The sequence below is a fragment of the Rhinopithecus roxellana genome, chromosome 5 (genome assembly GCF_007565055.1).
Source record: "Rhinopithecus roxellana isolate Shanxi Qingling chromosome 5, ASM756505v1, whole genome shotgun sequence".
NCBI classification, from domain to species: domain Eukaryota; kingdom Metazoa; phylum Chordata; class Mammalia; order Primates; family Cercopithecidae; genus Rhinopithecus; species Rhinopithecus roxellana.
The window spans coordinates 126,064,381-126,088,140 of record NC_044553.1 but is presented as its reverse complement, the minus strand read 5'-3'; the positions used below and the strand labels follow the sequence as shown (position 1 = coordinate 126,088,140).

At 47.9% G+C, this 23,760-nt stretch overlaps 1 protein-coding gene across 6 annotated transcripts in view; it reads right to left on the bottom strand.

Moving 5' to 3' along the window:
• Positions 1-23,760, bottom strand: part of CYFIP1 (cytoplasmic FMR1 interacting protein 1) — a 110,520-nt gene that overhangs the window by 49,515 nt on the left and 37,245 nt on the right. For all 6 annotated transcript variants that reach the window (XM_030930318.1, XM_030930320.1, XM_030930315.1 and 3 more), the window contains 9 exons: positions 23,037-23,133; positions 22,818-22,946; positions 20,723-20,827; positions 17,442-17,533; positions 16,202-16,319; positions 11,873-11,995; positions 9,970-10,095; positions 1,573-1,739; positions 690-837 (listed from right to left, as the gene is read on the bottom strand). In XM_030930318.1, the coding sequence (XP_030786178.1) occupies positions 690-837; positions 1,573-1,739; positions 9,970-10,095; positions 11,873-11,995; positions 16,202-16,319; positions 17,442-17,533; positions 20,723-20,827; positions 22,818-22,946; positions 23,037-23,133 (1,105 nt within the window). The remainder of the gene's footprint in view (positions 1-689; positions 838-1,572; positions 1,740-9,969; positions 10,096-11,872; positions 11,996-16,201; positions 16,320-17,441; positions 17,534-20,722; positions 20,828-22,817; positions 22,947-23,036; positions 23,134-23,760) is intronic.

The window sequence follows — 23,760 nt, the reverse complement described above, 5'->3', positions numbered from 1 at the left end:
GGGACGCACGCAGAGGGAGGCGGGGAGGGGGGCCGGCACCACGCACAGGCCGAGGGCCGTCCCCCTGACCCTCCTGCAGAGCCAGCAGCGTGCACTGCTGGTGACTTTCCGGAAGAGTGGCAGAAGAGATTAAAAGCCTCCAGCAGGGATGAGGGAGAACACCAGCCCCAGGACGGAGGACAGACGCAGCGGTGTGGATTAAACCGGGTGTGAAAGTCGTGAGAAGCACCTCGGGGAGGCCTGAACACACCAGGAGACAGGACAGTGGGCAGCTCAGGACCACGGCAAGAGGACACGCAAGCAGCACCTCAGTTCCCACGCTCCATCTGTAGGAGGGTCATTTGCAGACCCAACGTCAAGATTACAGACATTCAAACCCCATCGAGAAACACAGAACGAATATGGACATGTGGACGTGTGCCCACGTTTTTGGGACGGGAGTTGAAATGGAGTCAGAATCCTTCTTAGTGCACGTGACACATCTGACAATCAAGGCACGACTCGCTCACGCTCCCGACTCACTTGGGTAGGAAACAGAGAAGCAGCAGAAACCACAGGCGCGCGCCGCTTTCCCTGCCTGAGCGGGCAGCGGGGACCTCAGTTAACCCCTGCCTCACCAGCCCCACCCACTCGCAGCTCAGGGTGGGTCCCCAGGGAGAGAGCGCAAGCAGGGCTCAAGGGACGAGAACCTGGGTGCTGGAGGGTCCCACGGCGCGGCGTGGCACTTTTATGTCGAAGCCACTCTTAGGGTCCTTCTCACCCCGCAAGGCTGGGTCATTGAAGGGCTCATGCCCCGTTTCCCAGTCGCACACGGTCTTCCTGATGGCCTGCAGGACACTGAACACCCCACCCAGTGATCAGCAAGGCCCGGAGGCCAAGACCCCCAGCCTCACAATCACACCATCTCCTTGCCCAACTACCAGGCTCTCAGAACAGCCCCCATGAAAATACACATTACTCCGGGGGCCATGGAGGGATGTGGTAATGGACTGGCCCAACAGGAAAGTTTAAAAGGAGCCTGCCTTCTGGAGAATATCACTACTCCCAGAAGACTGCCCTGAGCTGCAGTTCGCATCTGTTAGCCCAGGGCAGCAGTGAGGTGGCTCTGAGTCATGCTGTGAGCAGGGAGAGGGCAGAACACAGCCTCTGGTCGGAGCAGAGCTGGGTCCCACCTGCCTGCAGCTGGCTGTCCCCAGTAAGCAACAGGGACATGAAGTCACCCACATGACCGGAGCCTGGGCATGTCTCTCGACTGGTTTGGAACACAGCCTCATTAGCAACAGGGCTCCACCGTGCAGAGACCCCCACAGGCACTGTGAGGCTGGGATAAATGCACCTTGTCCCAGGGTCCTCGGACTCCCCAGACACTCTGCAGTTGACTTACTGTCCATTGTTTGGGTTAATCATTGGACCCATGCATTACTTTTAGAGGTAATTCACCAAGAGGGCATCTGGAGGTTGAAGATAAATGTATTGAAATCATTTTTGAGAATTTAACGCTCCTGTTGTTTGAACCCGAGTTCATCCGAGGACGTGTGGGCACAGCGGGCACAGGGCGTGGGGAAGGCTGACCTCTGGATGACATTCTTCTTCTTCTTGATGGCCTGCCGCAGCGGCTCCCGGAGGGTCACCTGGGAGAAGTCCTGCAGTGCAGCATAGACGGTGTGCCGGATGGCGTGGTTGAACACACTCTCCATCCTGCCCATCAGCACCTGCAGGCCTTTGATCATGGCGATCACCTGCAGGGGACACGGCAACAGGGACGGCCTTCTGAGGGTGGCACCAAGCCTCCTCTGCCTGGCATATGCCAGGGGCTGCTCCTCCTCGCCCACGGCACCTCTCCTACGCCCTCCCGCGTTCCTGCCCTGCAGCTGCCCTGCCCCAAAACGTCTTCTCCAAAGTCGTAGTCAATGGAACTGTGCCGGCATCTGACTCCCAATCAGACCGTGAGCCCCTGGAGGACAGGGATGCATCTGACTCGAAACACGCATCCACCCTGGCACACCCTCCTGTGACGGAATTCAAATGGGAAAGAAGAAAAAGACTCAGGAAAGCAGGCATGATATTAACTAGAAAAAGAAGTTACAAGAGGTTGTAGCCCAAATCCCATATTGTTCACAACAAAGGCACACTGAATTACCATTCACAGAAAAAGCCTGGAAGACTTTGATGGAACATAATTACATGACAAAGAGCTTCCGAAGTAATTCCTGGGACAGAAAAATGGTGCCAGGGCTCATTATTTCCCTGTTTCCAGACAGTAATTTTGTAATTACACCGTGCTTTATTACTTTCTGAATAAACAATTGAAGGGCACAAACCAAGCATGACTTTTACAATTGCGTGAGCTTTCTTACTGCTTCTGCAGTTTATAAATATTTATACAGCCAACTTCACGACAGCTGTGTGAGACCCAGAAATCTCTCTGAAAGCAGCAAGTGAGGCAGAGCAAGACACACTTACCACAAGTCCACCCTGCCGTGGGGACGCCTGACGTATAAGACACCAAAGCAGAACATCTAATAGCATCGGAGAAACATAATTCTTCTTTTTAGTTTTTAACTAGAATGCTGTACCTAAGACTGATACATCTGGTAAAATCTTAAAAACCCTTCTTCAGCCAGGCATGGTGGCTCACACCTACAATTCTAGCACTTTGGGAGGCTGAGGTGGGAGAATCACTTGAGACCAGAGTTCAAGATCAGCCTGAATAAAACGGCCAGACCCCATCTCTACAAAAAATTTAAAAACTAGCCAGGTGTGGTGGCATGAGCCCGCAGCCCCAGCTACTCAGGCAGCTGAGCCGGGAGGATCACTTGAGCCTAGGAGTTTGAGGCTGCAGTGAGCCATGACGATGCCACTGCACTCCAGCCTGGGTGACAGAGCGAGACGCTGTCTCAAAACAAAACAAAAACCCTACTTCAGCATCTGAAAATGCTCTTCAGTCTACAGTAATCATTTCAAAAGGTTTTTTTGTTTTTTGGTTTTTTTCAAGTTTTTGACAGATTCCTTTTTTGAGACAGGGTCTCGCTCTGTCGCCTAGGCTGGAGTGCAGTGGCATGATCACAGTTCACTGCAGCCTTGACCTCCCAGGATCAATCGATCCTCCTGCCTCAGCCCTCTGGGTAACCAGGACTACAGGCAGGGGCCACCATGCTTGGCTAAGCGTATTCTTACTCTTATTATAAATCTGTTGGTTTGAAGTTCGCTTACCAAGAACACAAATGTGTTTCCCCAAGACTTCACAGTCTCCCTCCATCACTTTCTGGGTTTTATTCACCCCTTTTGTGTTCCTCACTATGGCTTTATAAACAGCCTGATTCATGGGTAAATGTAGACGTGTCCGACAAGTACATGAAACATGACTTATGTGATTTTGGTGCTTTTCTTTTTCATAAAATTTTCAGGTGGAAAAGTTGACAGTCTGTTTTTAATTCACCCTTCAATAACGTAAAGAATTTCCAAATAGACTGTTTTCATGTAAGACTCATGGTCTATATGCAATTAAAATAATGAAAATTTTAGAAAGGGAAAAGTCTGGAAGAAAATGCACTCAGCTGCTCAGCGCCATCTCTGTGATTGCACCGCAGGCACTGGGCCTTCCTAATGCCACGTCTGTGTTTTCAGCGTGCTTACTTTGGAAAATTGTTTGATGATTTTATGTTGCTTTTCTAATCAACAAAAAAGAAAAAAAGAAAAGTTCTATTTAAAAAACCAAACGAGGAAAAACCCATTTTAAGTGAACATGACAATACTACATATTCACGCTTACAGGAAGAAGGAAAAGGCAAGTTAACAGCAAACTGGGAGCTTTAGATGCCTGCATTAGAAAAGTAAAAAGGATAAAAATCATAATACTTACCAAACATTCATCACAAATTACAAACACCAAAATAAACTCCCCTCAAAATAGAAGAAAAAGAACTAAAAGCACCTGGGTGTGGTGGTTCACGCTTGTAATCCCAGCACTTTGGGAGGCCAAGGTGGGCAGATCATGAGGTCAGCGGTTTGAGACCAGCCTGGCCAATATGGTGAAACCCCGCCTCTACTGAAAATACAAAAATTAGCTGGGTGTGGTGCTGCACGCCTGTAGTCCCAGCTACTTGGGAGGCTGAGGCAGGAGAACTGCTTGAACCTGGGAGGTGGAGCTTGCAGTGAGCCAAGATGGTGCCACTGCACTTCAGCCTGGGTGACAGAGCAAGACTCTGTCTCAAAATAAGTAAATAAATAAATAAACAAATAAATGCAACAGTTAATGAAACAGAAAACAAGCGTATAATCAAGGGTGATCAACAAAGACAAAGCTGTTCAGTAAATAAATACTAAAAAATAAAGCTCAAAATAAATGCCCAGCAAGAATAACAAAGAAAAAAGACAGAGAAGCAGGCCAGGCACGGTGGCTCACTCCTGTGATCCCAGCACTTTGGGAGGCTGAAGAAGGCGGATCACTTGAGGTCAGGAGTTCAAGACCAGACAGGCCAACACGGTGAAACCCCGTATCTACTAAAAATACAAAAATTAGCCAGAAGTAGCTTGAACCCGGGAGGTGGAGATTGCAGTAAGCTAAGATTGTGTGAGATTCTGTCTCAAAAAAAAAAAAAAAAAGACAGAAGCACGAATTACCAGCATTAAGAATGAAAAAGGGAACATTAGCAGTTTATAGACAGATTAAGAGACTATGAGAAAATACTCATAGACAGAGGACAGAGTCAATGGGATAGAATTAAGAGTCCAGAAGTTAACTCACAATTGATTTTCAATCGGGTGCCAAAAAAATTCGATGGGGAAAGACCATCTTTTCAACAAACAGTACTGACAACCGGATATGCACATGCGAGAGAATCCAGGTGGACCCGCGAGCAGGAAAGGGTTAATTCAGCAGGCTGGGGAGAGTGAAACTCTGCACATCCCCAAGAAAGGCCTGTCTTCAGGACTGACTGAGGCCATCCCAGGAACCAGCTCTGAACCTTGGGAGTGTCCTGCCTAGACAGTATGTTTTTGTGTGCCTGGGACCCAGAGCCTACTGCTGTACCACTCTGACCAGACAGTCTCTGCTAACAAGGTGACTAATGGTGACCTCCTGTGTGTGTTTTGAGGGCCTAGAGTCTGAGTAGCCAAGGTCAGCCACGTGACTGGCTCCCACTAAAAACCCAGGATCCCAAGGCTCTGGGGAGCTGCCCTGGTGAGCCACACTTTGTGTGTGCTGTCACACATCATCACTGGGAGAAATAAGCGCGTCCCGTGCAATTCCACTAGCAGGGCACAACTACAAGTTTACACCTGGCTTCTCTGGACTCCACCCTTGTGCCTTTTCCCTTTGCTGATCTGACTCTCTCTTTTGGCTGCAAGGAGTCATAACCTTCAGTGCAACAACTACCAAGCCCTGAGAGTCCTCCCAGCCAGTCGGGGGGATGGAGGGTAGTCTGCAGGGCTCCTGACACAACCTGTCACACATTGTATAAAAATCCACTCAAAGTGGAAAATACATTTCAATTAGGAGCTAAAACTAAAAACTTTTAGAAGAGGCTGGGCACGGTGGCTCACGCCTATAATCCTACCACTTTGGGAGGCAAAGATAGGCTGATCACCTGAGGTGAAGGGTTCAGGACCAGCCTGGCCAACATGGTGAAACCCTGTCTCTACTAAAAATGCAAAAATTAGCTGGGTGTGGTGACACATGCCTGTAATCCCAGCTACGTGGGAGGCTGAAGCAGGAGAATCGCTTGAACCGGGGAGGCAGAGGTTGCAGTGAGCTGAGATCACGCCACTGCACTCCAGCCTGGGTGACACAGCAAGACTCTGTCTCAAAAAAAAAAAAAAAAAAAAAAAGACTTTTAGAAGGAAACACAGGAGTAAATCATGACCTGGGTTACACACTGGTTTTTTACATATGATGCCCAAAGCATAAGCAATGTAAGAAAAACAGATGGCCGGGCGCGGTGGCTCAAGCCTGTAATCCCAGCACTTTGGGAGGCCGAGACGGGCGGATCACGAGGTCAGGAGATCGAGACCATCCTGGCTAACATGGTGAAACCCCGTCTCTACTAAAAAATACAAAAAACTAGCCGGGCGAGGTGGCGGGCGCCTGTAGTCCCAGCTACTCGGGAGGCTGAGGCAGGAGAATGGCGTGAACCCAGGAGGCGGAGCTTGCAGTGAGGTGAGATCCGGCCACTGCACTCCAGCCTGGGCAACAGAGCGAGACTCCGTCTCAAAAAAAAAAAAAAAAAAAAAAAAAAAAAAAAAAAAAAAAAAAAAGAAAAACAGATAAATCAGGCCGGGTGCGGTGGCTCAAGCCTGTAATCCCAGCACTTTGGGAGGCCGAGACTGGTGGATCACAAAGTCTGGAGATCGAGACCATCCTGGCTAACACGGTGAAACCCCGTCTCTACTAAAAAATACAAAAAAAAAAAAAAAACTAGCTAGGCGAGGTGGCGGCGCCTGTAGTCCCAGCTACTTGGGAGGCTGAGGCAGGAGAATGGCGTGAACCTGGGAGGCGGAGCTTGCAGTGAGCTGAGATCCAGCCACTGCACTCCAGCCTGGGCGACAGAGCGAGACTCCATCTCAAAAAAAAAAAAGAAAAAAAAAAAAAAAAAAAGAAAAACAGATAAATTAGACATAATCAAAATCAAAACCTTTTGTGTCTCAAAAGACTCCATTAAGAAACTAAAAGGACAACCATAGAATGGGAGAAGATACTGAAAATCCCATGGTTGTAAGGAACTGATATTAGAATGTATAAGGAACTCTTACAACTCAATAATAAAAAAGATAACCTAATTAAAAATGAGCAAAGGATCTGAATAGACATTTCTCCAAATAATGCACACAAACGGCCAACAAGCACAGAAAAAGATGTTTAACCTCCTTGTTAGAAAAATGCAAATCAAAAGTGCAATGAAATGAAATACCACCTCACACCCACTAGGATGGCTAGAATCAAAAAGACATATGGTAACAAGTTCGGTGTGGATGTGGGGAAACTGGAACCCTCCACATACTGCTGGTAAGAAGGAGAAATGGTGCTGCCACTATCTGGTAGTTCCTCAAAAGCTAAATGTGCTGTTATGATCCAGTAATTGCATTTTTAGCTATACAATCAAAAGAAATGAAAACCAGCATCTACACAAAAACTCGTACATGAAAGGCCATAGAGGCTGGGCATGGTGGCTCACCTCTAATCCCGGCACTTTGGGAAGTCAAAGCAGGAGGATCACTTGAGTTCAGGAGTTCAAGACCAGACTGGGCAACATAGTGAGATCCCATTTCCACAAAAAATTTAAAAATTAGTCGGGCATGGTGGTATGTGCCTGTGGTCCTAGCTACTTGGGAGGCTGTAGAGGGAGGACTGCCTGAGCCCAGGAGATTGAGGCTGCAGTTAAGCCATAATCCTGCCACTGCACTCCAGCTGGGTGAGAGTGAGACCTTGTCTCAAAAAAAAAAAAAACAGGAAGTAGTAGTTCTCAACAACTTTATTAATAGCAAAAAGGTAGAAATAACCCAAATGTCTATCATCTGATGGATGGATACATACAAAGTAATATTTCCATGTAACGGAATATTATTCAGCAATAAACAGAACAAAACAGTGATACCTGTGTGAACCTTGAAAATTATGCTAAGTGGCCTAGCATGGTGGCTCATGATTGTAATCTCATTACTTTGGGACGCCAAGGCAGGCGGATGACCTGAGGTCAGTAGTTTGAGACCAGCCTGGCCAACATGATGAAACCTTGTCTCTACTACAAATTCAAAAATTAGCTGGGTGGGTGTCTGTAATCCCAGCCACTCTGGAGACTGAGGCACAAGAATTGCTTGAACCCGGGAGGAAGAAGTTGCAGTGAACTGAGATTGTGCCACTGCCCTCTAGGCTGGGCGACAGAGCGAGGCTCCATCTCAAGAAAAAAAAAAAAAAAAACCGGGCGTGGTGGCTCATGCCTGTAATCCCAGCACTTTGGGAGGCTGAGACGGGCAGATCATGAGGTCAGGAGATCGAGATCACCCTGGCTAACATGGTGAAACCCTGTCTCCACTGAAAAGAAAATACAAAAAATTAGCCAGGCGTGGGGTAGCGGGAGCCTGTAGCCCCAGCTTCTTGGGAGGCTGAGGCAGAAGAATGGTGTGAACCCGGCAACCAGAGCTTGCAGTGAGCTGAGATGGCACCACAGCACTCCAGCCTGGGTGACAGAGCAAGACTCCATCTCAAAAAAAAAAGAAAAAAAAAAAAAAAAAAGAAAATTATGCCAAATGAAGGAAGCAGCCAGTCACAAAGGGCCACACAGGGTATGACCTACTCATATGAAATGCCCAAAAGAGGCAAATCTACGGGGTCAGAAAGCAGGGTGGTGGCTGCATAGGGTTGAGGGAGGGAAGAATGAAGGGTGACTGATAATGGGCTGGCATTTCTTTTTGTTCTAAATTTGACTGTGATTGTAAAACTCTGTGAATGTGCTAAAAGCACTGAATTTTACACTTCAAATGGGTGAACTGTATGGTTATGTGAAACAAGAAAAGCTTCTACCAAAATAAGATGAGAATTTACTACGAAAAACCTTATGTCAAAAAACTAGAAAATTTTGGCTGGGCACAGTGGCTCACACCTGCAATCCCAGCACTTTAGGAGGCTGAGGTGGGTGGACTGCTTGACCTCAGGAGTTTTAGACAAGCCTGGGCAACTTGGCAACACCCCGTCTCTACCAAAAACATAAAAATTAGCCAGGCATGGTAGCATGCACTTGTAGTTTCAGCTAACCAGGAGGCTGAGGTGGTAGGATTGCTTGAGTCCGGGAGGCAGAGGCTAAAACAGTGAGCTAAGATCATGCCACTCCACTCCAGTGTGGGCGACAGAGCAAAACCCTGTCTCAAAAAAAAAAAAAAAAAAAAACCCAAAAAACAACTCGATAAAACGGTGTAGTATTTGCATGTAACCTAGGCACATCGTCTAGTATGCTTTAAATCATCTCTAGATTACCTAAATCCCTAACACAATGTAAACGCTATATAAATAGTTATTATACTGCAGTTTTTAACATTTTTATTACTTTTTACTGTTGTTATTTTTTCTTTCTGAATATTTTTCACCCAAGGTTGGTTGAATCCACGGAGGTGGAACCCTAGAACACAGAGGGCCGACTGTATGAGACTGTCAGTTCTCCTGTCACGATCCACAGGACTGTTCATCTCCTGATTAAAATCTTCACTGTGGGATAGGAAAAGCTGATTCTAAAATGAATATGAAACTACAGTGGGGAAGAATAGCCAAGGAAGTCTAGAAGACAGAAAAGACGTGCGTTCCCGGACAGGGTAGATGACTACAAAGTCACAGGGTGGTACTGGGAAACAGACAGCAACTGACGCTGGGTTAGAGCGAGCAGAAACAGACGTGCCTCGTCATGTGGCCGGCTACAAAGGTGGCAGCGTGCGGGGTGGACGCAATTGTTTCAAAAATTAACTTCAGGTGAAATTCGCATCTCAGTGTGAAAGCAGAGTGAAGTATCCAGAAAGCACTGCAGAATACCTTCAGGGCCTGAGAGTATGCAAAGATTTCTCAAACAGCACAGGAAAAGCACAGCTATGAAAGAAAAGATACCGGTTGATGCTGGAATGAAGAGCTGCCCCTGGAAAGGCTCACGAGGGGAGTGCAGCGCCAGCCTCACAGGAGAGCAAGGCAGCTCTTCTCTCTCAGCAGGGCCACATCTCTTTCACCTCCCCTCCCCACACCCGACACTGCTGTCCATCCAGATGCAGGTCCAGGCGTCCAGACCCGCACACGGGGAGCGTCGGTGCAGACCCAGGACCGATGACCACTGCGCCCCTAACGCACTCTACTCTGACTACTCTGCCAGACGGAAAGGGGTGCCCGCACAGAAGCAACGAGGAAACAGGCAGTTGGTTCATGTTTTTGCTTTTGTCAGAGAAGACAGTGTGAGGTCAGAGCGACACGAGGAGGCGCGAGCGGCCAAAAGTCCTCACCTCCACCAGGGCGAACTTCTCCTCACTGGTGTAGTTGTAGCGCGTGGCGCGCTCGTACTCCTCCGCGCTGTCCGGGCAGTCCTTGTTGGAGTACTTGTCGGTGGGGTGCACAAGCTTCCAGGAATACTACAGGGGCCAAAAGAGCAGAGGTGTTCCATACTGCACGCAAAATGCCTGGCGTCTGGTCTGACTCACACGATGGTGGCCAAAGCCAGAAGGCCAGCCTTCGAACCTTTGCTGCATTCTGAAAAGTCACACGCGAGGACACACACACCGTCCATCTCCACAGATAGGCAAAAGATCCTGGTCCTGTAACCTCTCGTTTAAAAAACCTACCCAGCAAAACGGCCTGGATAGTGAGTGCCGAGTATCTAAGACTCTAGGCATTTCATCATCATTTTAAAAAGGATTCTGGGCCAGGCATGGTGGCTCATGCCTATGACCCCAGCACTTTGGGAGGCCAAGGTGGGAGGATCCCTTGAGCCGTTAAGATCAGCCTGAGCAATAAAGTGAGGCCTCATCTCTACAGAAAGTAAAATAATAAGTAAAGATTCTGCCTTTCAAATGATCATGTACTCTTCCAATTTGATAATTTTTATGTGATCAAAACAAATCACAAAAGGGAAAATCTTCTATGAATTACAGGCATCCAAATCTTTATATGGCACCAGAAATAATTTACTAATGTTCAACAAAAGATATTGAGACACTGATGGCTGGAGCTCCAAAGAGAAAACGTTATCTTAAAAACGCGGGGGATGAAGCAACATTAATGGGTACAAATAGACAGTTTGATATTAGAAATAAGATCTAGTGTTAGATCAGTTAGGGTGACTATTAATTAAAATAATTTATGGTACATTTCAGAATAGATAGAGAAGAACTCGAATTTTTCTGGCATAGGGACAAATATTTATGGCGATGGACATCCCAAGCACACCAATCAGATCTTTACAAATTATATGACTATATTAAATTATTACATGTATCCTGAAACTATGTACCCCTATTATGCATCAATACAAGTAAATATTTAAAGCAAAATAAAATTTAAATGAAAAAATGAGAATTGGCCAGGTACAGTGGCTCACACCTGTAATCCAGCACTTTGGAAGGCCCAGGCAGGCAGATGGCTTGAGGGTGAGTTTGAGACCAGCCTGGCCAACATGGTGAGACCTTGTCTGTACAAAAAACAAACAGAAAACTAGGCCGGGCGTCATGGCTCAAGCCTGTAATCCTAGCACTTTGGGAGACTGAGCTGGGTGGATCACCTGAGGTCAGGAGTTCGAGAACAGTGTGGCCAACATGGTAAAATACCGTCTCTACTAAAAATACAAAAAAATTAGCCAGGAGTGGTGGTGGGCGCCTGTAATCCTAGCTACTGGGGAGGCTGCGGCAGAAGAATCACTTGAACCTGGGAGGCAGAGGTTGCAGTGGGCCGGGATCGCGCCATTGCACTCCAGCCTGGGCAACAAGAGCGAAACTCCATCTCAAAAAAAAAAAAAAAAAAGTAGCCAGGCGTCCTGGTGCACACCTGTGGTCCCAGCGCTGGGGAGGCTGAGGCAGAGGCATCGCTTGGGGTGGGGGGGTCAACGCTGTAGTGACGTATCTTTGCACCACCGGACTCCAGCCTAAGCGACAGGGTGAGACGCTGTCTCAAAAAAAGAGAGACTTAAAGACCATCACAATGGTAGAAATTTAATTCTATCAAGATTTTTTTTAGAAATGAGGCCCTTTACTTATAACACACATAAATGAAATGTACTTAAAATAATCTTGGAAACATTTCTACTGGTAGATGTTCTTGTCTGGGGACAAAAATAAAAAGCCCAAAGACCAAGTTAATTTGAATCAAGTGCCCGAGGCAGCTTTGGCAGGGAGCTGGGGGCGGGGCGGGGCCTACCACTTCCATCACGTGCGCGCTCCACTGCGACAGCAGCTGCAGGCCCTGCAGTGCCAGGTCGAAGAGCTTCCGGTACTCCGCGTCCGTCTTCTGGGCCTCCTGGCGGCCGGAGCCCGTGACCACCTGCACAAGGCGGGCACGGCCCCGTGAGAAACCCGCGCCCCCCCTCTACCCAGCCCCCCCACCCCGGGGATCCACCCTGAGAATCCACCCCGAAGTCACACCCGTGAAAATAAAAAATGCCGTGGGTGCTGGACCCTCCTCCCAGGAAAAAGGTGGCCACGGGTGTGCTGCAGAGCACAGAGCAAGGGACAGGCCGCTGCCACCGCCACCGCCCGGGGAACCACGGGCCGGGCGCGGGGCTGTAACACGCGTGGGCTTGGCGCACTTCCACTAGGCTGGGGAAGGGCAACACAGAAGTCACGTGGGTTTGCTTCTATCAAATAACCCCCTAAATTTAAAAACGTGACCTATGGGGAAGAAGGGACAGCGTGGAGAAGGCAAGCTTCTTTGAATATACCTTTTTATAGATGTGATATTAGAACCACAGAAATATTTTATATAATTAGGACACAGAATTAAATGAGATGGGAAATGCAATCCCTAAAAGTGAAAAGCAAAATAAAACAATGGCGGGAACCTGCATGGAGTCCACAGCATGACCACTGAGAGGCCCCACCCTGAGCAACTCGAAACACCATGGTGTGACTTAAAATCCTCTGAGTGAGGGGCCGGGTGCAATGGCTCACGCCTGTAATCCCAGCACTTAGGGAGGCTGGGGCAGGTGGATTGCCTGAGGTCAGGAGTTCAAGATCATCCTGGCCAACACAGTGAAACCCCACCTCCACTAAAAATACAAAAAATTAGCTGGGCATGGTGGCACATGCCTGTAATCTCAGCTACTCTGGAGGCTGAGGCAGGAGAATTGCTGGAACCCGGGAGGCAGAGATTGCAGTGAGCTGAGATCATGCCATTGCACTCCAGCCTGGGCAACAAGAGCGAAACTCCATTTCAACAACAACAAAAAAAATCCTCTGAGTGAGAAGCTCAAGGACAAAATCACCTGCAAAACAAATCCTAAAGCAATTTCTAGTCACTGTAATTAGTAGTACTGGCATCACTCTTTTAAGACTAGATCATGGCTGGGCATGGTGGCTCACGCCTGTAATCCCAGCATTCTGGGAGGCTGAGGTGGGCGAATCACAAGGTCAAGAGATGGTGACCATCCTGGCCAACATGGTGAAATCCCATCTCTACTAAAAATACAAAAATTAGCTAAGCGTGGTGGCGTGCACCTGTAGTCCCAGCTACTTGGGAGGCTGAGGCAGGAGAATCGCTTGAATCCGGGAGGCGGAGGTTGCAATGAGCCAAGATCACACCATTGCACGCCAGCCCAGGCAACAGAGAGAGACTCCGTCTCAAAAAAACAAACAAAAACAACTAGATTAATAATGACATATAATAATTAATAATGACATAAATCAAATTACACTGGCGTCATTCACCAGGATGTTCAGCTTTCAGAAAAAAAGAAAATCAACAAACCTAAAGTGGAATCACCTTAAAATTGTACTCAGAGGCTGGGTGCAGTGGCTCACGCCTGTAATCCCAGCACTTTGAGAGGCTGAGATGGGACGGGTGGATCACGAGGTCAGGAGATCAAGACCATCCTGGCTAACACAGTGAAACCCCCTCTCTACTAAAAAAATACCAAAAAAAATTAGCTGGGCGTTGTGGCAGGCGCCTCTAGACCCAGCTACTCGGGAGGCTGAGGCAGGAGAATGGCATGAACCCAGGAGGCGGAGCTTGCAGTAAGCCGAGATTGCGCCACTGGGCTCCAGCCTGGGTGACAGAGCAAGACCCTCATCTCACCAAAAAAAAAAAACACAAAAAAACAAAAAAAACTGTACTCAGAAAAAAACTGATTTGTTACCTTAGACAATGCCAGAGAACCAATTACACTCAGATGCCACCTAAGGATGCTCCAGTCAACAAGATCACATACATGATAGTGGTCCCGTAAAATTATAATGCAGTGGAAAAATTCCTACTGCCTAGTGATGTCTTGATGATCCTGACCCTGTGTAGGCCTAGGCTACTGTGTGTATTTAGGTCTTTGTTTTTAACGAAAAAGCTCAAAAGGGAAAAAACAAAAACTTCTTAGTAGAAAATTTATTTATAGAATAAGGATATAAAGAAAATATTTTTAGGCCGGGCGCGGTGGCTCAAGCCTGTAATCTCAGCACTTTGGGAGGCCGAGATGGGCGGATCACGAGGTCAGGAGATCGAGACCATCCTGGCTAACACGGTGAAACCCCGTCTCTACTAGAAAAAAATACAAAAAACTAGCCGGGTGAGGTGGCAGGCGCCTGTAGTCCCAGCTACTCGGGAGGCTGAGGCAGGAGAACGGCGTGAACCCGGGAGGCGAAGCTTGCAGTGAGCTGAGATCTGGTCGCTGCACTCCAGCCTGGGTGACAAGAGCCAGACTCCGTCTCAAAAAAAAAAAAAAAAAATTTTTGCACAGGTATACAATGTGTTTGTGTTTTAAGCAAAGTGTTATTACAAAAGCCAAAAACTCTTTTTAAAAGTAAAAAGTTTATAAAGTAAAAAAGTTACAGTAAGCTAAGGCTAATTCATTATTAAAGAAAAAAAAAGCCTTTTTAAAAATTTAGCACAGGCTGGGCACCGTGGCTCACGCCTGTAATCCCAGCACTTTGGGAGGCCGAGGCGGGCAGATCACGAGGTCAGGAGATGGAGACCATCCTGGCCAACACGGTGACACCCCGTCTCTACTACAAATACAAAAATTAGCTGGGCATGGTGGCGGGCGCCTGTAGGCCCAGCTACTCGGGAGGCTGAAGCAGGAGAATGGCGTGAACCTGGGAGGCGGAGCTTGCAGTGAGCCGAGATCACGCCACTGCACTCCAGCTTGGGCGACAGAGCAAGACTCCATCTCAAAAAAAAAAAAAAAAACAAAAAAAAACTTTAGCACAGCCTAAGCACACAGTGTTCATAAAGGCCACAGCAGTGCACAGTAATGTCCTAGGCCTCCTACTTGCTCACCACTCACTGACTCACCCAGAACAGCCTCCTTGTCTAACATATCCAAACACTTGCCAGTGGTCTGTGTTAGAAGCAGCAGGTACCCCAAGATATCTGGACTACTGGGTTCTTTGTCAGTCAGTTTGGTTACATGATGATTGGTAGCCATGGTGGGTGGGGGACACGGGTGCTCATCATCCTGCAGTGGGTGGGGCCAACATCCCCAGAGTTGTCCCTGCTAAGGTTAATGGTCCTCCTGAGGCCCTTGAGGGACTAACCAGATCTGCAAAGCAGCCTGGGTATATGCCCTAAAACCCCACAGTCCCTGCCGGCAATCTGCAGCACAGACATGCCAGCAGCGCTGGCTCGGAGCAAACCTGGGTGAGGAGAATGAGAGTGACCAAAATGCCGATGTGGCAAACCCAGCTGCAAAGCTGGAAGGAACTAAAGAGAAAGCACCTGTCCTCTGCGCCCAACTCCAGGCCCACCTCCTGGACACATGCACCCAGTGCCCCTGGGATATCTCCTGACAGCCACCCAGAGGTTCCTGCTCACCTCTGGCCTCAGGACTTCTTTCTTTCTAGACTTAAAGGGGCCCCGGGTCAGAATCACCCTGTCTTTTCCCAGTGTCCTCCCTTGTCCAACCATCTTTCGAGCTGCTGGAATCACAGTACTAGACTAGGAAATGCCATTTAATCAATTAATTATCTGGTCTCTGTCCTTTCTCTTGGGATCCCTATGTTTTTCTGAAAAAAAAAAAAAAAAAAAAAAAAAAAAAGATGCTTTTTGTACAGCTGAACAGAGACAACACTAATTTCACCACCTTGTCAATTATAATGGGTGCTTTTGAAGTACAGTCATGTACCACATTTGATCAATGACAGCATACAGAATGGTGGTCCCATAAGATTATAACACCATCTTTTCACTGTACCTTTTCTATGTTTAGATAGATTTAGATACGCAAATACGTACCACTGTGTTATAACTACCCAAAGTCTTCAGCATAGCAGCGTGCTCCATGGGTGTGCGGCCCAGGAGCCACGGGCTGTGCCCTGCGGCCCAGGTGTGCTGCAGGCTGTACCATCCAGACTAGCACGAGGACACGATGACGTTCCCACAGTGACGAAACTGCCTAACGACACGTCAGAACCTGTCCCTGTCATTATGTGACGTATGATTGTATCTGGTAGTAAACTGTTTTTCAAAGCAATTAAACCTCAGATCTGGGTGCAAACGCACACAGGCGACCCTCGGGTGCCCATGTGGCTCTGGTCGCAGGCCCACCTCGCTGTTGCTGTAGCGCGCCAGCTCCGAAATGAAGCGCATGTGGTCCTCGCGGATCTGGATCATCTGCTCGCAGATGTTGTACTGAGGGCTGCTGCCGGAGGATGTGCATGTCCATCTGCGAGGAGAGAAGGCACCCGCGTTACCTGCAGTGGCGCCGGCAGGTCGCGGCACTGGGGCAGCTCCGGATGCCTGGTTTGGCGCCAGAGCCAGATGGCTTTTACATTTTTAAAGGGTTGTTAAAAAAACAACACAGAATTATCTGATGGAGACCACCTGTGGCCTGTAAAGCCTAAAGTATTTCCTGTCTGTCCTTTACTGAAAAGGTTTCTTGCCCCTGAGACTGAGCTGCAACTTTGTCAAAATCATGGCTGAATGGTGACTGCAGGTTGGCTACGGGCACAGTGCTTGGCAAGTCAGTGAAAGCCTCCTCCCTCTAGGCTCTGGTGGCTCTGCCGAGTCTGCAGTGGGGAGGAGTGTCTGCCAGCATCTGCAACTGTGCTGAGAATCTTTATAGTTCTCCACAGAGTAAGATGACACACAGTTTAGGATTTAGGGCCACACAGCTGACACACCGTCAGTTTCTTCTTTTTTACTTTGAGGCAGGGTCTTGCTCTGTTGCCCAGGCTGGACTGCAGTGGTGCAATCTCGGTTCACTGCAACCTCCACCTCTCAGACTACTCAAGTGATCCTCCCACCTCAGCCTCCCGAGTAACTGGGACTACAAGCCTGTGCCACCATGCCCGGCTAACTTGTGTATTTTTTCATAAAGACGAGGTCTCACTTGTTGCCCAGGCTGGTCTCAAACTCCTGAGTTCAAGAGATCCATCCACCTCGGCCTCCCAAAGTGCTGGGATTATAGGCGTGAACCACCACACCTCACCCTCTTTTTTTTGTAAGACAACCTTTTTAAACATAAAGACTATCCCCCAGCACTGTCCAACAGGAAACCCTAGGATGATGAAAATGTTCTGTATCTGCGCTGTCCAACACAGTAGCTACTAACTATTGAACATTTCAAAAGTGGCTGCCATAAGGAAATTAAAATTTCAATTGTATTTTTCAATAAACTTAAATGTAACTAGCCACATGTGGTAAAGGCTACGATACTGGACATTCCGTTCCAGGCTGAGAATGTTAACAGTGTTATCTCTAGACAAATAAGCACGATGTTTGAAGAAAACCGCACAATGAGGACACTGCAGAAAGCTCAAACCAGGCAGCTTTTCTTTCCTCCTACCGAGATTTATTTTCCTCATAGTGGGCGCTGGTCTTGATGTATCTTGCCAGTTCTATTTGCATGTCCCCAAATAGCGGAACCACCTGGAGCTGCTGTATTCAAAGAACAAAAAAAAAATAGGGTCATTATGTATGTTTAGTCACCAAATACATAAGCACAAGGAAACTGACTAATGCTAATAATTACTTCGGTTTGAATGCTACCTCTGCAAATGATTTACTACAAAAAAACTCTAAGCAACGTCTACATTTGCTTTGAGAGAAACAAAATACAATTTAAAAACCAACATCTATAAAAACTATTCAAATGTTAAAATTAACCTACCAAGTTGCTAGATCCACAGTCATTAAAAAAAAAAAATCAACTGTATTTCTTTTTTTATTTTTTATTTTTATTTTTTTTGAGACAGAGTCTCACTCTGTCGCCAGGCTGCAGTGCAGTGGCACAATCTCGGGTCACTGCAACCTCCACCTCTAGGATTCAAGTAATTATCCTGCCTCAGCCTCCCGAGGAGCTGGGACTATAGGCGAGCACCACCATGCACAGCTAATTTTTTTTGTATTTTTAGTAGAGACAGGGTTTCATCATCTTGGCCAGGATGGTCTTGATATCTTGACCTCATGATCCACCTGCCTTGGCCTCCCAAAGTGCTGGGATTACAGGCATAAGCCACCGTGCCCAGGGAACTGCATTTCTATATACTAGCAATAATTAGAATACAAAAACTTAAAGAGAAATACTTTGCAATAGCATCCAAAAAAAATATGCATGAGTGAATCTAACAAAAAATGTGCAAGACCTCTAAACAAAAGTACTACCCCAGGCCAGGCGCGGTGGCTCACACCTGGAATCCCAGCACTTTGGGAGGCCGAGGCGGGCGGATCATGAGGTCAGGAGATCAAGACCATCCTGGCTAACACGTGAAACCCCATCTCTACTAAAAAATACAAAAAAAAATAGCCGGGTGTGGTGGCGGCACCTGTAGTCCCAGTTACTCGGGAGGCTGAGGCAGGAGAATGGCGTGAACCCGGGAGGTGGAGGTTGCAGTGAGCCGAGTTCGCACCACTGCACTCCAGCCTGGGCAACAGAGTGAGACTCCGTCTCAAAAAAAAAAAAAAAAAAAAGTACTACCCCAAAAATTCTAGAAAAAGTTCTCAATAAATAGAGAAATAGATCATGTTTGTGCCTAGGAAGGCTTCAAATGTTTTAAATGTCCGTTCTCTCAAAACGGATCTATAATCAATCCCAGTCAATATTCCATAAGAATAAAAATGGCTTTGTGGGGATAGTGTGTGTAAATCAGGAAACAAATTCTAAAATGCATTTCCAAAGGTGAAGGGATGATATCTGAGACTATCTTGAAGGACAAAACTGGAAGACACACCCTTCCGGATTAGGAGTCCTCTTAGAAAGCTACAGCAATTAAGGCAGTGTGGCCCTGGAGCAGGGACGGAGGCTTGCGGACAGGACAGAGAACCAGGACAGAGCCACATGACCTGAGGAGCAGCACTGCAGAACAATGCGCTTTGCAACAAACGGGCAGGCCCAACTGGGGAGCCATACTGAGAAAGATCCAAGGACGCGAAATCCCTACCTCCTACCACGTGCAGAAGTCAGTTCCGGGGGGATTAGGTCTACATGAAAAAGGACACAGGATGCTTCTAGAAGCTAACACAGCAGAAACATCCCATGAGCTGGATGGCTACAAAGACTGATTTAGGTGGACATTAATGAAAAGACTCGTATGTGGGACTACACTAAAATTATGAACTTCTGTTCAGCAAATGACACCATCGAGAACACGAAAAGGCTACTGGAGGCGGGGGAGGAAGGGAACATACTGGTAAAGTTTCAGTTCCGCAGCGTCGGTAAGTGCTGAAGACCTCACCTATGGCACGGGAGCTATGCTTAATAACAACGCACTGCATTCTTAAAATCTGCTAAAAGAGTAGATCTTAAGTGTTCTCATCACAAAACAAAAAAATGATGTGTGAGGTGATGGACATGTTATTAGCTTGAATTCATCATTTCACTATGTGTATGTGTATCAAAACATCACACTGTACACCATAAACATATACAATTTTTATTTGTCAATTACACCTCAATAAAGCTGGGAAAAAGTGAAAGGGTAAGCCTCTTAGGGGAGAATACATGTACATTAAAACGTAAGGCCAGGTGCAGTGGCTCAGGCCCGTTAATCTCAGCACTTTGAGAGGCTAGGACTGGAGGACTGCTTGAGGCCAGGAGTTCGAGACCAGCCTGGGCAACAGAGGGAGACCTCGTTGCCACTAAAAGTTTAAAAACTAGCCAGGTGTGATGGCAAGTGCCTGTAGTCCCAGCGACTTGAGAGGCTGAGGTGGGAGGAATCACCAGGGCCTGCTACACTCCAGCCTGGATGACAGAGCAAGAGCCTGTCTCAAAAACAAAACAAAACAAGCAAAAAAACTCACTTGTGCCCAGCAAGGGACATGTATCCAGAATACATAAAGAAGTATAAATCAACAGGGAAAAAAGAGCAGAAGACTTGAAGTGGCACATCACAAAGGGAATGTGCTAAGAACATGGAAAGCCATTAAGGAAACATGAACTAAACTACAATGAAACACTAGCCATTACAATCCCAATGATGTACGCATCCTCAGGATGTCCCCCAACCCCAAAAGAGACAGTGCTAAGTACTGACAAGGATGTGGCACCCCCAGAGCGTTCTCTCACTGCTGATGGGAATGCAGATCAGGACAGCTATGCTGGAAAGTCATCAGGCCATAGATAACTACTAACACTGAAAACAGATACGCCCTGTGACCTCCGGTCCCTCTCCTGGGTATGCACCTAACAGAGTAGAGTCGACCAGAGCTGCACTGTTTGGACTCGCCAAAACCTGGGAACACCCAAGAGCCCGCCAACATCGGAACGGGTCAAGTTATGGTGTAGTCATAAGGTAGAAAACTACACCACAAGCGAACGCTATGAGCTATAGCTATGGGCTTCCTCCAGGATGCACCTAACAAACAAGAAGCTGGTGACAGCAGCCGGACACAGAAGAGTAAAATAGCACAATTCCATCTGTATAAAGCTCCACCCAGGCAAAACCAGCACCGGGCAGAAGGAAAGAGAAAGCGGGGTCGCCTCTGCAGACACGAGAACGTGCGTGGCCCAGACTCCACCCAGCCCCAGCATTTCCTGATATAGATCACGGTCACACAGGGGCTCACTTCCCCAAAATTCACACTGCACACAAATCAATGAAAACACTGATCTAAAACCACGTAACTCACCTTGAAGTACTTGTCAATTTTGGACAAGTTTATTCTTTTCTTGGCATCTAACTTATAGATGTTACTGACACTCCCATCCATCAGGTACAGACCAAATCCCATGACCTGAAAAGCCACAAAATGAATGATGCAATAAAGCTCACAACTGCAAATTTAATTACCCGTAAGGACTTACACTGTTACAGCTGACGATTTCAAAGGCACAATTTGAAATATATCACAAAGATCTATCTTTCGGCTGCTTGTCTGGTGCTTGAAATGCATCATTTTATCCTCAGTGAAACTGCTACAAAGGGGGGCTGGGCTTCCAGGTCAGTTGCTAAAAGCGGAAAAAACAAATCCTCTACCCTAAACTCACACAAGCAGTAGGGCTATTCTAGGGCTACTAAGTTGGTGTAAAAGTAATTGCGGTTTTTCTGTCATTAAAAGTAATGTCCAATATGCAGTCACATGTAACCAGTTACGTTTCGGTGTATGCAAACTAAAAATTCCTTTTTTTTTTTTTGAGACAGAGTCCCACTCTGTCACCCAGGCCGGAGTGCAGTGGTGCCATCTCAGCTCACTGCAACCTCTGCCTCCCAGGTTCAAGTGATTCTCCTGCCTCAGCCTCCCAAGTAGCTGGGATTACAGGCGCCCATGACCACCACGCCTGGCTAATGGTTTTTGTACTTTCAATAGAGATGGGGTTTCACCATGTTGGTCAGGCTGGTGTAGAACTCTTGACCTCAAGTGATCCACCCACTTCAACTCCCAAAGTGCTAGGATTACAGGCATGAGCCACCGTGCCTGGTCACAAACTAAAAATTCTGAATGTGGACTAGCCACCTGCACACTCCAGTGCTCCACAGGACCTGGTGGCCACGGCTCCCACACCAGCTGGTGCAGACACAAAGTTTCTGCTGTCACAAAGCGCTCCATGGACAGGGCTCCTTCAGCCCTGAGTGCCTCCCAGTGCTCTCCTACTCAGGAGGAGGCCGGGGGCTGAGCTGGTGGGACACCCAGCAAAGGGTCCCCCAAGGCCATCCTGCAGAGGCGGAGAGCAGAGCAAAGGGAGCAGCGGAGCTGCCGACCACCTTTCCCGTGAGAAACACAGATGGAAACCGTCCCCATTTGAACAGAATAATAAAGAATATGGTGAACCAACAAAAGGCTACTTTAATTATGGTGACACAAGGTATCCGAGTCCCAGGAATCACATGCTTGCCAAGTAGAATCTTGGATAACTTCTGTCACAAAGCAGCTTAAAGGCTGGGCGTGGTGGCTTAGGCCTATAATCCCAGCACTTTGCGGGGGGACAAGCCAAGAAGATTGCTTGAGCCCAGGAGTTCAAGGCCAGTCTGGGCAGCAAAGTGAGATCTCATATCTACAAAAATTCAAAAACTTAGCTGGGCATTGGTGCAAGTGCCTGTGGCCCCAGTTACTCAGGAGCCTGAGGCAGAAAGATCACTTGAGCCCAGGAGGTCGAGGCTACAGTGAGCTGTGTCTGCATCACTGTACTCCAGCCTGGGTGACAGAGCAAGACCCTGTCTCAAGAAAAAAAAAAAGGCTGGGCACAGTGGCTCAAGCTTGTATTCACAGAGCTTTGGGAGGCTGAGGCAGGAGGGTCACTTCAGCCCAGGAGTTTGAGAATAGCCTGTACAACATGGCAATTTTCTCCCTCTACAAAAAATTTAAAGATTAGCCAGGTGTGGTGGTGCCCACCTGTAGTCCCAGCTACTTTGGAGGCCAAGGTGGGAGGATCACTTGAGCCCAGGAGGTTGAGGCTACAGTGAGCTGTGATCATGCCACTGCACTCCAGGCTGGGCAAGAGCAACACCCTGCCTCAAAAATAAAACAAAAAGCAGCTTAATGCTGATGGACTCCTTGAGCCAGACATCCTGGCCAGCACCTTCTCCCAGGGTCAGTGTGTGACACTCGTGGGGTGTGCTGAAAGCCTGTTGTGCAGGCTGTGTGCAAGGGCAGAACGCTGTTCACACACAAGACAACGTGCAAGTAAGACACAGCTGTCAAAAGGATTCTAGATAAAGCACAGCCTATCGACAAGAGTAAGGCTGTCCCCTGGCAGTGCCACAGGCTGGCGTCCCCGCACACGTACTTTGAGAAGCATGTGTTTCTCACTGGGCGTCAAATACATCCTGTTCTCGTAGTAATCCACACACAGGTTCACGATGTCTGCCAGGAGCTCTTCGTAGCCAGAAATCACTTCGAGCTGCTGCTGCAGAGACTGAAACACAGAGCAAGAGACTCACGCACGGGCCTGGCACCCGGCCAGCGGCTGGGCCCATCCACCCGAGTGTGCAAACACCAGCCTTACCTGTGTGATCTTGTTGTGATTGGCCAGGAACATGGACAGATTCTGCGATTCCTGGATGGACTGTGGATCTGCCATTTTACGTAAAAACTGAGCAGCCCTTTGAAAACAAGAAGAATTCATCCCAAAATGCACCAATGTGCCACGTAAAAAAATAAAAAAATAAAAGCCTGGTTCGAGTGGGATCCCTTTCCTCTACAGTCATCTGCAGAAATGTGGGTCAATCTCAGACGCCGGCAATGACTGCAGCCTTTTCAGGCGTCTCCGGCCCTGCACTCCAGGTCAGTCTTCTGCCAACTTAGACGTGTCTTGCACAGCTGGGGACAGCTCTCCACCCTTCTGGTCACAGCCGACGGGCTTCCTGCAGGGTCCCTGCACCCTGGTCTCTGCCCTTCACTGGTGGATGCCCACCTCATCTAGGGGGCACAGGGCTGCTGGACCCTGAGTCTAAGAAGGGCCACTGCCATCTCCGTGACTCCCACAAGCCCTGCCATGAAAACGGCCAGCACTGCTGAGGTTGTCTGCCGGGAACCCTCTGGACCACACCTCCCCAGGCCACCTCAGGGACCACTGGTACCCAAAGTCCTGAGACAGAGCCCTGGCCTGCCACCAATTGGTAGCTACACTCGTACAGTGAGGCCCAACATACAATACCGCAAGGCCATGCTGAGCCCGCGAGGTCTGGCAGAGCAGGGTGAAGGTGGGGTGTGAGGATTCCCATTATCTA